At 37.6% G+C, this 15,342-nt stretch overlaps 1 protein-coding gene across 5 annotated transcripts in view; it reads right to left on the reverse strand.

Annotated features, from left to right (window-relative positions):
* Positions 1–15,342, reverse strand: part of GRID1 (glutamate ionotropic receptor delta type subunit 1) — a 516,570-nt gene that overhangs the window by 124,982 nt on the left and 376,246 nt on the right. For all 5 annotated transcript variants that reach the window (XM_085583261.1, XM_031505170.3, XM_077784530.2 and 2 more), the window contains exon 5: positions 7,472–7,525. In XM_085583261.1, the coding sequence (XP_085439387.1) occupies positions 7,472–7,525 (54 nt within the window). The remainder of the gene's footprint in view (positions 1–7,471; positions 7,526–15,342) is intronic.

The following is a 15,342-nucleotide window of genomic DNA, read 5'->3' on the forward strand; positions in this document are numbered from 1 at the left end:
TTCCCCAAGTCCCTTAGCACTCTAACTTCTTGTCTAAGGCTTCTCTGATGAATTGTCTACTCTTGCTATATTTCCAAAATTTTTTATTTCTTTTCCAGCAAAAAAAAATTCCAAGAACTTTTCTTCCCACATCACTTTTCCCTTCTTTTTCTCAGCTAGGAGGGCTTTTCTGACAAATATCATAACAGTTGGGAAGAATTCAGCCAAATACATTAGAGCTACATTTGCTTTAGTAGTTTCTCTGTGCTTACTGACTCAAATTTTCTTCAAATGAGGATCTTTATTGAGAATTGAAAAGCAAAAATGTTCAAAAGCAACTTTTTCTGGGTGTTAATCAGAGTTTAGTTTTATTCTTTTAATTAAAGCTCACAAGAATTTCAGGAGTTTTTTTACTACTGAATACTTTGCTTTCCTATGGACTTGGAATTTGTTTAATATTCTATTTCTACAGCTATTTGTTTCAGATTTCTTATTGAAAACAGATTTCCACCAATAAAAAACTGGTCGCTGACTTTTTTTTTTAAGCATGGTTTTACTTAGTACTGTAAAAGCTACTGATGATTTTTTAAAAGCCCCAGTTATTTCTTACTAGCCCCAGGTTAGTACATGAGTATCAACTGGTTTTCCACATGCTATATACAAAAAAAAGCCATCTTTTTGCAGGGGTCATACAACTTACCTTTCTGCTATGCACCTCACAATGTTGCAGTGTAAGCTGTTGGTTTTTGTTTATTTGCTTTTAAATGGGAAAAATAACAGCACAACTTTTTCTAAGATATAAAGAAATGAGCCCATTTTTAACCAGAGATTCAAGTTACTCTGCAGAGCATTAAACTGTATGTTGAAACACAGGAATACAGAAATTCAGTCACCCACTGAGCAGACCCTGTGAACACCTCCTCACTTCTTAAACCATTATGCAATGGGAAATACCCACAGGGGCTGGCACTTAACCTACAAGGACTTCTTTACCCCATAGTTCATTCTTTTCTAGAGACTATCTGATCTTTTAGACAGTTAAAAACTAATAAAATGAAATTTCTACCAGTTCTCCCCACTATTGCCATGGTCGCAGTTTGTGAACTTAGAAGTGAATATTGAATTTCAGCATTTGTTAGTCCATATGGCACAGAATGTGGTGATTCTAAAACCAAAGAAGACGTTATTTTGTGTTAATGACAAATGCTCCTTTGTATCTGCTCTGATGTGGATTGATCCGAATCAATGAAATCAATATAATGTAAAAGCAACAAAGGAAAACTGTAGTCAAGAGGGAGCTCTAATCTTTAGCTTTCAGACTTACTTTTTACACCTTACAATTACATCTATTTTTAAAACATTCATAGTACAAGTAATTTATTACTAAGCATTCTTCTATCCAATAGAAGAATCTATCCATTCTTCTAACCAGACACAATTACAACATAATCCTCCATTACAAATGACTGATACCAGGAAACATGATGCTCAGTTCATCCCTGGCTAAGTCAAATCACTGAGGTGGCCCCAAGGGTGGATTTGGCTGACAGAATTTAATCAAACACAGTCATTCCAGCTTATTCACTAGACAAAGAAGGATGGAGCTCTGTGATGGCTGGAAATCAACCATGAGTCACAGATCCCATACATTCATGTTTACCACCAAAAGTACTGAATAAATGGTTCAGTAAGAAATACATGCAGTGACTCTTTGCATAAACTGTCACTATCATAACCACATTGAAAAAAATTACATGGATAGACTTAGAGCAGAAGGTACAGATCAGAAAATACCCAGTGGCAATCAAAACACTGTTGTATTTGACTTTCCATACTGACACTGAAATTATTTAGCCAATTTATATAATGTGAGTAGGATGCTGGAAAATGAAGAATAAAAAAGAAGAGCAGAACTAGGTGTGAAAAGAGACAGATGATGGGATGGAAAAAGGTAACCTAGGAAGTTGTTCCTATACACTCTGATACTTGGATCATAAACCATTTTCCAATACTAGATCTAATTTCCACTGCAGAAGATTAAATTGTATTTCCCTTATATTTCCAGATTGAAGATGTAATCATATTCTTGTTATGTTTGTACCCAAGTTTTTCAGCCTTTATACATAGCTTATTTTTTACCAAGCTTTTATCACACTACGTGCTTTCCTCTACATTTTCAACATTGTTCTGCATGCCTTGTTCTGTTTTAAAGTGTTTTGCCCAAAATTTGCAATACTGTTCCAACAAAGTCAAGCTGATGTCAAACAGAGCAAAATAATTGCCTCCCTTATCTTACAATGGATGTTTCTGGTATCATATCTGAGGACTACATTTGCTAACTCAGCAGGACCACAACAGCACTGATTCACATTCTGGCTTTTATCCGCAAGGATTCTAAGCTGCTCCTGAAGATGCTCACCACCTATACCTCATTTTGTAGCCACAAGCAAAAGCACTTCTCTATATTAAATCTAACCTAGTGGAGTGCTTCAAATTCATCTAAAACAACTGGAACTACAACAAGGTGTTTTTAACAGTCTGGTCATAATTAATAGTCTCAATAAAGTCAGAATTGGGAAACTAAGTAAAAACATTAAACCCCCATTTTTCAAGTAATCACCTCTCACTTTATCTTCTGCTATATATAAACTTTTTTTATTACTTTTCATGATCCCTGGTATGAGTCATTTTGCAACACAGCCTTATTTTATAATCCCTTACTTTGTTGCTCCTTTACACTCTTCCCTAGCCCTTTTCTAAAATTACTTTTTCTTTAGAATTCATCTCTGATTTCAAGTTTTGTGAAGATAACCCACTGTCACCTTAAAGAAACCTTCCTATGCCTTCATCTTCAGACAATCCCACAGTTCTTTAGCCACCCTTTACTTATTGTGTTATCTTTCCAAAAGCATTACTAGTTTCCCAAAGCCGTGAAGTTGGAAAATCTTTTGATGTCCATTGTCCCCAAGGTCCTTCTCCCACCTCTCCCTCTTCTCCAAAAAGTTCATGTTACCATGTCATGATCACTTTCATACCAATTATCTTCTGTCTTCCTTAGCCCATTCTTCCTCAGCCATAATGAAATCTGAACTGAAGGCTGCCTTAACATTTTAAACATGTACAGATAACGTCAATCAAAGGAAATTTGTGAAGCTCTGTCTGTATCCCAATCCTATTTTCTCCACTGACAAGGAAATTAAAATCTTCCGTTATTTTAATTTCTTGTCTTTGAGGCATTTCTGTCAAAAAAAAAAAAAAAAACACTTTCAAAAACAGTCTTTCTCAGTGTCTTCTGCATATTTCCAGGTAAAAGTTTGTCCCTCACCTCTCCTCAGCTTCAGAGCGGGTACAGATGTTTTTTGACATTTAACAGTACATTGCCTTTTTTTCATCCCTACCTGCCCTTCACAAAAAGTGTTCCCCTATATCAATGAGTAGTCTTGTGCTATGCCTGACCATGTGTTACAGTTTTTGATTAAACTACTGAATAAAAAAAGTTAAGAAAGAAATTAAAGAAATTGTGTCTTAATAGTGAAACAACTAATTTGAATTATCTGACAAATTCTGTACCATTCCACTACCAGGAAGAGCAGTTCATTGGTTTTTGTACTGATTTACTTGTAAAAATAGTGAATGTTTAGAAACTTGGAATTAGAATTAAATATACTGATATGAGGGAATAAAATACTGTGTTTAATTTTATTATATTTTTGTTCAATATTCCATTTTCCAGAATAATTTATCTTTTCTTTACCATTGGAATGGAGACAATTTTAAAACCATGCAACATCCCACAAAAAGGGAAATATGGTTTCTATCTCTTTTTCTATTCCCAGACCTACTGCTGCTGCTAATAAAGAAGCAGACACAAGCTCCTGGAGCACTGTTCCTGGTACAACAACTTCCAAATTCAGTTTCAAGTATTTCTCTTGTACCTCTCCCAAAGACACATGCCCTGGGCAAGGCACAGCATTTTATCAGAAAAGGTAGAAAAGGAGAAGGGAAGAATGAAAAATGTCATGAGGAGCCAACAGAGATGCTTAATTCCAGGTATGAAAGAGAAAGAAAAGTGAGAAAAATAAAAATAATAAAGAAAACTAGGAAAAAAAGGGGGAAATAAACATCAAAAAAACAAGGGCCATCTGTAACTGTGCCAGTCTTGCCAAAAGAAGAAGCAGCACATGTCTATCAAAGCTGGTGGGTCACTTCAACCATCAAAGGTATAAACAGCAAAGGTTCAAGCAGCACACCAGATAGGTTCTAACAGATCTTCCAAAACTGCAAGTCATTTACAACTCCCCACACAGTCAATCATAATGAAGTGTTTTGGACTATTCTGGAGACACAGCTAAGCATGCAGTAGTCATCATTTGGAAGAGCTTGCTTTTACACAGATTTATAAAAGAATCACAAGTGTTCTTGCTTTTAAAAAGCTACCTGGCATGTTTAACCCAGAATTTAGGTAGAATCACTACCTAAATGAAAGCAGGAGATGATTTAGCATTTCTAGATTAATAAAAACAAAAAGTGCAGATGATGAAATAGAACTCAAAAAAAGGGTGGGTATTAAGGAGTACTTTTATTTTTTTCCCCTTCTAATTTCCACTACTTTTGACAGTTTTTGACAGCAGGATTGAAACATAACCTTTTTGAAACCAGAAAAGTGGACACACAAATATACATATATATTTTAAGCAGTAAGTTTTTTATGGCTTTGGCTTCAAAGAGGACATATGAGGGCATGATACTGCCTGAAAAGACCCATCCCTGTGTATTCTCTTAACCTAGAAAACCTGCCAGGTAATGTTTCAGCCTTCCAACCCCATGCAATAAATTTAACTCCCAATTAACCAGCCTTTTTCTAAAGATGACCAAGTCCTTTCTCACCAGCAATGACATCCAAACTGAACAGATATTTCAGCACAGACCTGGGTTATTGAAAACTAGCAAACAGGATTTTATCAGTCCAGCTGTGTGTTCATTTGCTGTGTAATTACCAGCCATATAGATTTAAAGTTAGCTCATCCAAAGCTTGGTGATCTTTCTTATCTAACAAAATTTAAGTGATAAAATTTGTTCCACCTCAAAAACTTAACTCCTATTCTACCACAAGGGAAGACACACAAGGGGAAAAAAAAACAAAAAACACAAAAACAAAACAAAAAAAAAAAAAAAAAAAAAAAAACAAAACCAAACAAACAAAAAAAAAACCAACCAAAACCAGAATTTTTATCAGATTGTAAGTGCAGAAAGAGTAAAGTAGATTTAATTAAAGTAAGAAGATAATAAAATCTCTTATTAAAATCATGCCATGCTATATAGTCATGCTTCCTATGGCAAGGTAAGTCCAAATTTCAGGTCTCATTGGCTTGATGAGAGGTGGGAGACAGAGCACACTGTAAGGTGCTCTGGGTCAGCAGATTTCAGTAGCCCAAGCTGTCCAAAGCCCTTCAACGGTTCCCTGAAGACCAAAAGAACTGAAAAGCCTGTTTACAATCCAGTGTTCTTTATACAAGGAACTTCCATGGAAAAAAATAACCCTGTGTTCTCATACTGCTGCTGCCCCTTTAATCAGTCAGACCTACATCTCTCTTTCCTTGCAATGGGGTCATTAGATCAGAAGATGAACTGGGAAGTGTAAGGTCCTCAGTCTGCCCAGGACAAAAAAAAGGACTGGCTAAGGTTTTGGTCCACTCCTGCTCTCATGGAAACACATCAGAAAGAGCTGATTTGACTCCTGGGAATTAAAAGTTAATTGCATTCCACAAATCATAATAAGAATCAGCATCATTTTTCCCATCAAATATTCATGCAGTCCTCACTAACACTAATTGGCAACATGAACATGGAAAGCTTAATCAGTCTGTCCTCCTGCTAGCATGAGGGGAGGAACCTCTATAATTTCTACAGATGTACCCATGGAGATGCTCAATGCACCTTCTGACAGTAGCTTTAAGCACACACACAAACCCCAACACTTCTGTTAAAGAAAGGACAGCCATGACATTTCCTCTTCCTTTTGCCTGCAAAGAATTCTCCAAAGTTTTATAAATCTGAAAAGCTTCTCTGTTTGTTTGGACTGAATTACATTTTGAGATATTTATAAATTATGTGCACTGATATTTTTCACTACAGATTTATACTCTAAATCCACATGCTGCTCTCATAGTTTCCCTACCCAGTCTTTAACCACAAAGGAGAAAAAACCAAAAGCTTCCAAAAGAGAAGCAGAACTGACACCCTGTGTGATTTGTGTGCGTACGAGTGTGCACACATTAGTGCATGAGTGCTGAAGGCTTTTATCACGATGTTACAGATTCAGGCTTCATGAAGTGAATTTTAACATCTGAACAATAATAGAAGCAGTAAAAAATTCACAAACACTCCCTCTCTATAAATGTTTAAGAAAATATGCACTGTATTATCTTTATGTGAATATAAACACTGACTCTCTGGGCATCTTGCTGATGTTTTGTAGTGGGTCATTACAGCAGCTGACAAACCAGGAGGTACTTAAATGTAAAAAGGGCTAGAAAGAATTTATAAAGCCTTTACAAGCAGGGATTTCACTCACTTTCCCTAACCCCTATTTAATTACAGAGCCTGTCTAATATCATACAATACAATTTTTTATAGTTACTATTAAAAGCTGCCTATCCAAAATTATTAGCTAGGTGCAAAGAAAGGAGGAAGAAATTAACAAAGGAATTGGCTACTAAATTAAAGGCTATGTATTTATAATATAAAAATAAGACAGTGAACACTGTTCTTTTTAAATTATATATTTTGCTATCTTTAAATAAATCATTATTAAAACAAGGAATTTATAAACTACTGCCATTTATCTGTGATTTTTAAGTTACTATATATGGTACAACATTTCATTGCTTTTGAAATAAGAATCTGAATAGATTCCCATTAGGGCATCATGGCACTAAGGTAAAATAAATAATCATTGTAGCAGGACAGGATCCCATTTGCTGCAGACAGAAACATTACACTTTAAATTTAAGTTATTTTGGCTGTTGGCCAATACACCAACACAGTTCTGCACTAGAGAAAGCCTGTGTGTCATGTAAATACAGATTTGAATGGTCTGAGCTCACAAGGACTCTGACTCTTTCCTGGCATCTGTGTGCAGGCATTCACAGCACTGGAGGGTGAGCTTCTGCCAGAGACATGCCTGTGTTTGAGATTTCTTTTGAGATATTCTCTGTATCCTAGACAGCTAATCAAATAGTGCAAGCAGGAAGGTAAAAGCAAGTCTCCCAGCTGCTCTGAGGTATATTGGTAGCTTTATCTTGACCTCTGGTGTTCAACTTCTGCCAATTCAACTAAGACAGACAAGCAATGACACCACAGAGTTTGAACCTTGTGCCATTCAGAAAGCAAAAATGCTACATGTATGCTGTTTGGTGTGTCAAAATATATGAAACAAAAGATGGTGATGAGGGAATGTAGCAAGCTGTGTTTTCTCTTTTGACTTTCTTACCTCATTTACATAGACCCAGTGACTATCCTTTGATGCAAGGTTGGTTTCCACAGCCTACAAAAATAAAAAGAAACATAATAATAAAAATAAATAAAACATGGAAAATATATTCCAGAAAGAATTTATATTAAAAATGTACTATAAAGCTCGTTTTTATTGTTTTCATTGCTACTGACATTGTTTCAGTATAATTCTTTTCATCTCTTCCTCTGCTGCTTCATGGAACAGTAACTAATTGGTGGCAGCCACCTTTCCCTGACTTCAGTTCCTAAACCAAAGTACCCTGACCGTGGCCATGTGCCACAAAAGCACACTGGGGCAGGGTGGTACATCAGCACAAGGGATCCTGTGATGAATAACTGCACAGAACATGCAGTTCAGGAGATCTAACTTCTCCTTGATATATCTAATGCATCCTACTCAGCTGGGTTTATTTTCAATATGCCTCCCAAAATATATTGTCTCTGGCTCATTACACCTCTGATAGTTTATCTGTTAGCTAACCTAGGTAATTAAAAACAGCACAGTGAGATGCTCAAGTGAAGTTCACATATTTATATAAGAGTTCATCTTCTCATATTTACATAAGGCTCAAGACAAAGTTATGATTTGTATGGTTATGTTACTGTCTTCATGGTATGAAGCTGGATAATCACTACATGTTATAAAGAAACATCTCATCTCAGCAGTTTGCATATTTATCCATACATATATAACCCACTGGGAAGCTAAAACTGGGGAAAACTGTGCTACTAGTACTGAGAGAGAACCTCAATTGAAGGCTCTCACAATAAACATAGAAGTTCCTAAGTGTCCCCTTGTTTGACATAGATAAGCTCACTTCAAGACATTTAATAGTCTAATAAAGTGATAGCAAGCATGGAGAGATGTAACTACACTGCCAGTGATATTGTTAATGTCCTACTTAATACATGGTTAAACAATTACTGCAGTGTGTGCATCTCTCCTAATAAAACGGTGAACATGTATTTCAGGAGGCAGTTCATTACACAGTTTTGAATGTTCCTGCCTTCAACCACTTCTTTCTTCTGTGCTAGTATGACCCCATTTATTGAACAGATATTCTTATCTCTCTGTTATAAATGGCCCTATGAATCACTGAAAGGAGCCCAGTTTAAAAAAAACGCAAACAAATACAAATGAACAAAATACTTCCAGTTACTAGTTTTTAACCTGGATAATTTCCACAGCATGTCAAAAAAGACTGCAGTGGTATTCAGAGGCTCTATGGACTGTAGCACTGGGCTGAGCAGAAACATCATCAACCACCTTCCTCTTCAGAACACATTTGCATAATAAGCCTCTCAGATATTTAGTGTCAGATGGGATGAATCACCTTCTCTTATGACACTGACTACAGATGACTGGCTTAGAATAAACGCCCACGACTTCTAAGGCTGCAGTGGAATGACAAGAGATCCATCCTTAATATAGGCTAAGGGATATCTGATTCCTTCAAAAATATGAAGTAAAGCTTCACTAAGGAGCCAACACCAGCATCTTTAACATTAATCTTAGCTTACACCATGTCCTTAAAAAAGGTACCAATTGCTTGCCTAAGGAACTGTGTTTTAAAACTTTGCTCATTTGTGTAGCCCACACAAGAGAAAATTGTAAGCAACACACATACCTCCACCTATTTCTCATGTTCCAAAGCTGAAATACTCCTTTAAAGAGACAAAAATCCCAAGAGAAACTGCAAACTCATCAAAAGAGGAAAATCAACACAGACCACAGTAATTCTTTTCATCCTGAAGAGCATTATCCCCTTGGTAATTGCCTCCCTCGCGTTTCTTTTACACTGAGAAGATCATGAGGCTGACCACCTGAGGAGCAGCAGCTCTTAGGAAAGATAGTAGTGATGAACAGGAGGGCAAAAATGTGTACATTTTCTCCCTATTCACCTCCCAGATATATCGAGACAAAGCCAAAGCAGCCAGGTGCTGTAACATACAGAGAAAGAGCAAAGTGCTGCTAGCATTAGCAAAGCAGAATTAAATAATGCTCAGGTGCAGAGTTATTGCACTGGCTACATTTAGTGATTCATCTGCAACAGTGAGCAATTTGTATGAATAAATGCTCAGTCTGGGGAGACGCAAGAGCCAGGGAATTTGAAATGAATGATCGAATCTCATTCTTCTGGGTTCACATATCTGGGCCAAAGTTTTTAAAATGAGGTGCCTAAATTTAGGCTGTTAAAGAGTTTATCTTTAGTCATCAGAGTGCCAGACCACTCAGCGCTCCTCCTACAGAGCCAATGGCTCTGCATTCTAATAGCTTGAAATGTATTTAGAAACATCACCGTAGGTAGTCAAGTCTAAATGGCTCTAAATATCTTCTGTTCAGAACTGCAACACATAGCCTGAACTGCTACTCGAAATGAAAACGTGCTGGGAGGGAGTTGAAACTTCCTGCATTTTGTACCATATTTACAGGCTTGCAACCCAAAAAAATCTTTTAAAAAGCCCTATTGACAAACGGCTCTTAGGTTTCAACTTTCTGATATCACCAGTCTATTGCCAGAGGCTCATAAAGTTAAGTAGTGTGAAAAGCAAGGTCCTGGAGACCTGTGTTATCATAAGGAAATGTTTTGAGAATTCTCAAAGTAAGAAAGAATTTAATGTTCATAACTTAGTGAGGTTTTTTTACTTTAAAAAGGAAAAAGATACTTGGGAAATTATGGTCACCCATTTTTAATTATTCAAGCTGTTCAGGATCTTGCCAATTGCTTGAGATTGTGTCCATCCATTCAAAAGGAAAACAAACTGTCTATGAAACATCCTTGAAGGACTTATTCCATCCTACTTGATAAATGGACCCTATATAAAGAAAGTTGGCTATGAATTTGTGAGATCACTGTGCCTGAGTAAAAGTATTGCCATCTATTAGGGAAAGATAGGGAAGGATTTACAGGTTAAAGAATGCTGTAGTTTTGTATGGAAAAATTATGACTATAGGAGTAAAATGTCCTAGTTCTTTTTATACTTTCTATGTAGATGGGGTCTACGTGGCACTTGGGAGTAGCGCTTCAAAATATTTCTATCAAATAGAAAATCTGCTTTTGAGATAAACAGCACAATGGAAATTAAGAAGCATCCATCTTTCATTTGTTTTATCTCAGAGTAGCATATAAATCCTAAAAATTTGGAAAAAAATTAGATTTGAGACTGTGCCTTTCTTCCTCCCCAGCTACCTTTCAAGAGCCAAATGTAAAATGCAGAACCCAAACAAGAGAATTGTAATTCACTCAGTGGACCACTACAAGTGACAACATATAAACAATGCTGTCAGAATCAGGCAGGGGAGCAGTGAATGCAGGAAACTGTTTAATTTCTCAATAGTAAGCATTTGCAATAGAAATGAAAAAGGAAGAAACTGAAAATCAAAATACAAGCGTTAAGATTTCAGATCTCATAGCAACACTGATAAAAGAGTAAAAGGCTTCATGAAAAATAATCCAAAGATAGTTTCACAAATGTAGTTTTATTTTTAAATATATAACTTAAAATAATTTACTGCCAATAATCCATGACAATTTTTATTGTAATACAGTGTAAAACAAATATCTACATTGCCCTTATGAAAAAAGTAACTCAGCTCATTAGCTGATCTAATGGCAGTTGCAGGATTAAAAGAAGTTAGGAAAGTAAGCAGTAATACTGCTATGTTCCAAAATAATTCCACAGAGTGGTGGGGAAAAAAGAAACAATCCTTTCTTGACCTTCTCAAAAAATCTAAAACTGAAAACCTCTCCAAGCATATAATGGCTGGCCAGTAATAGGGAAGGCTCTTTTCCACAATACCTGGCTGCTTTGCCAGGGTCAGCACCTTGCTGTTAACAGCAAAAAGCAGGCTGCATAAAAAGGGATGCAGGGATGAGTGGCTGGACACAACTGAGAGGAGATGCTGGGAGTTCAAACAGACCTGGGCAGGCTGTGTTCAGTGACAGCAGGATGTGCTGAGGAGTTCAGAATTACATGCAGCAGCGTTATAGTTACAAACCTGTTGTCTCCTCCCTGTGCACCCAGGGGAACAGGCAGTAGGAATGTCTGGAAGCCCTGTAAGCAGCCCTGGGATCCTAGAAAGAAATGTCTTGCAGATGGCAAACACAGATGTTCCTGTTGTGTCTCAATTTTTGGAAACAAAGGTTGCCACCCTGAAATCCATGATATAAAAAAACACCTAACTGTTTTGCTAGGAGGGATACCAAAGTAGCAAAAGTTATTACTTGCACATCCTGTAACTTAATGGTGAGGATAAAGAGCATCAAAGCTTTCTACAACAAAAAAAACAAAGCAGAGGGAAAACTGGGGAGTTCACAGAAAATAATTTGAAAATGGTGTCTTAAGAGTCACTGCAAGAACTCAAAACCAAATCTCTTGCAAACTTCAACAGTTTAACCCCAGCCAGCAACTAAGTACCATGCAGCAAGTTGCTCACCTCCCTCACCTCTCCCAGTGGAATAGGGAATAGAATCAGGAAAAAAAAAAAAAAAAAAAAAAAAAAAAAAAAAAAAGGTAAAACCTGTGGGTTGAGATAAGAACAGCTTAATAACAACAACAAAAACAAAAATCTTGGAAAAATAACTGTCATGAAAAAGGACAGAAAAAAAAGACATAGAAAAATAAGCCCTAGAAAGACAATGATGTACAATACAGCTGCTCCCCACCTGCTAACCAATGCCCAGCCCATTCCTGAGCAGCCACCAGTGCTCCCAGCCAACTCTCCACAGTTCTATACTGGGCACAATGCTCTGTGCTGTGGAATGTGCCTTTGGCTACTTTGGGCCCATGTCCTCACCATGGTCCCTCCTGGCTCCTCGTGCACCTCCTCACGGGCAGAGCAAGGGAACTGCAAAGCCCTTGATTTGGAGTGAGAGCCCCTTAGCAGCTACAACATCAGCGTGTTAGCAGTGCTGCTCTCACAGTGAATACAAAACACAGCACTGAACAGCAACTAGGAAGAAAAATTAACTCTATGCCAGCTGAAAACAAGGCACGAAGCCATGACTAATTACAGCTGTCACCAGGGAGCAGATGCACCTGCACTGCAGTGAGTGCTCCGTGTCACCCATCGTCCCTCCACCACAGCTCCGGGCCTCATCTCTTACAAAGCTCCTCCTCCTCCACAGCTGCAGACCCCCGCCATGCAGACAGATCATGGCAGCCCCAGGCTGCTGTGTGAGGGAAACTTCCCTGTCTGAGCATCCAGGGCCCCCGAGGCTGCCAGCAGCACCCGAGTGACCGGCTGAGGGACAGATGCCCCTTCACACCGCCCCACGCAGAGCAGGTTTCCTTACTGCCTCAATCCCAGGACACACGGTAGTGTCTCGAGCATCCCAAACCTTTTAATTATTTCATCTTGGTACAATAACAAAATAACAGCTCAAGCTTGTGCATCTCAGGCGACCACAGACGAAGGAACCCCTGGGTTTTATCCCCTCCCAGTGTAAGAAGAGGCAGTCGGGTCATTATCTTCTGCCATGTCCCTCAGTGTCCCTCAGCTGGCGGCCACAAGCCCCCGTGCCCCTTGTCGTGCCAAGGGCTGCCACTTCAGGCTCAGGCTCCCAAATACCTCCCTCAGCACTGAGAGCAAACCCAGGCACAGAACTGCTGCCCCTGCAGCATCTGAGCAAACAGCCTGCAGAAGAGCCGAGTTCTTCCTAGAGAACAGCACGACAACGACAGGTAAACTCATCCTTTACTCTTTTAAACTTATTTTTAATTATTATTCATAAAGAAGGTGTGAGCAAAGGAGGACTTGGGGAAGTAGTCATGTCTAAGTCTCAGCTCTTCGCAAATCTTTCATAAGGGATCAGTCCCTTTAATTCATCACCTGCTCAATTTAAATTTGCCCCTGAATAGGTTTCAAAAGAAATTTTTTTCTAGCTCTTATCCCAAGCAAGTTTGCTTCCAAAAGGAGTTCCTTTTTTCCATTTCCCTTCACATCTTTAGAGAAATGATTTGCCTACTGTGTTTTCTTTCTCCCATCCACAAAAAAATAAGAAAAAAAAATTTAGAACCATTTGAAATCTCCTGTAGTGAAACTGCAGCAAAGAAGAAAAAAAAGTCACTATCTTCTGTATATCATTTTGTCACCCGAGTCAAACTTAGGAGCAGCTGCCAGGTTTCATTGCAGGAGATAGATTTAGATTTTAAAAAATAGCTTTGTTCTTGATTTAAATGTCCAGGAAAACATCGTAAAAATCAGGAAACTAGTTTTGATCCCAAAGAAGGGCTACAGACCAAGTTTCCACTGCAATGCAACTGACAGTAATTAATTGGACAATATCAAAGTGCACCTGTTTATCTGAGAAGCTTTGTGTATGTCTTGGATACAAATAAGTTAAGATAGCAGATATGAAAAGTCAATTTTGGTAGAACAGATGGGTTCATTCTATATCCCCTAGATACCAAAGTTATATTTAGAAACCTCTTCAATTAAAATAGTGCAGACCTTGTCCAGGTGTGACTTGAATGGGTAACAGCACTTCACAGAAAGTGACTCAGTGACTGAGATTTTTGTACTTCCCTAGAACCTTCTAACCTTTGTATTTTAAATAAATACCTCTTGGCTCAGTATCTCCAGAAAAGCATTATTAGACTAAAAATGAAGTAAGCATTACTAGCCACAATAAATACATTAATATATAAATAATATCATTTTTATAGCATACTAAAGAGCACTCCAAACTGATACTTTTTCTACAGTTTAATTGTTAACGGTACCATTAGAACAGATGTTAAAACAAAAATTTCCAGTACAACATCCCGACTCTAGATAAAACTTAATAAAACTAAGATAGTTCAGTAAACTGGATCAAGTCTGTAGGTTTATTTTTATTATTTAATACAGATTAAATAAAATTTCTAAATATAATTTCAAAAATAAATATGAATTTTTTCTTCTCTAAGCAGTAATAGGGGAATTTAAAGTGTTTCCATTATGTATTTTTGCAGATAGAAAATTCACTGAAACTGTCCCTTTCTAACTGAACTTCATTTTCCATCAATGTGAATTTTAATAAAAAGATGTTGCCAAAAATTCCATATTCTTCCTTCTTTCTGAACTTATTCCCAGAACTATGTACATATTTTTTCCAAAGAACTGATCAGGCTTACCTGTGTTTCCCTGATCACCACACTTTGTGCCAGTGATGGAATTCATTTTACCACACTTACACCAGAAGCTGCCAGTTCTGTACCAGTTCCTGGTACACAGGAGCTCCCTACAAGCCATTAATGAGCCACAAGCATAGCATGCCTTTAGCATCCACATTTTTTTATATTTTTTCCATGTGCATGACTTCATTCTTGGTCTACACTCTATAAACACATTACTGATGGCCCTCTCTCAGCAGGGACCTTTTTTCAAGTTATGCACTATTACATTAAAACATAAAGCCTGATACTTCTGCAGAACTGCACTACTGAGAAAAGCTGTTCTTCCCTCTGTGGTCCTGATGAAGCTCAAGTAATAACTGAGAGGCTATCACGAGATCTGGTGGCATTTTAACCATTCCAGGCTCCTCCATTAACACAAGACTACAAACATGGCATGTTCAGCCTGAAATTCCCACAAAAGAGAGTCTAAATCAGTAATGAAGATCTCTATACTCTCATTAGTCTGAATCAGCTCCCCAGGATTCTTGCTCCCCACAAACTCTGGAATATTTAATTTCTGTTCTGTCCAACCATTATGTGATGGTCCTGTCTTGACCTCTTGTCTCAGTTCCTTCACAAGATAAACAATTCAGCCTAATGGTGTGGGGAAGAAAAGAGAAGGGTGGGAAGGAAAAAAAAAAAGGGGGAAAAAAAAGAGGAAGAAAATAAAATACATCCCTGAGCAAA

The sequence above is a fragment of the Lonchura striata genome, chromosome 6 (assembly GCF_050655825.1).
Source record: "Lonchura striata isolate lonStrDom1 chromosome 6, ASM5065582v1, whole genome shotgun sequence".
Classification (NCBI taxonomy): Eukaryota; Metazoa; Chordata; class Aves; order Passeriformes; family Estrildidae; genus Lonchura; species Lonchura striata.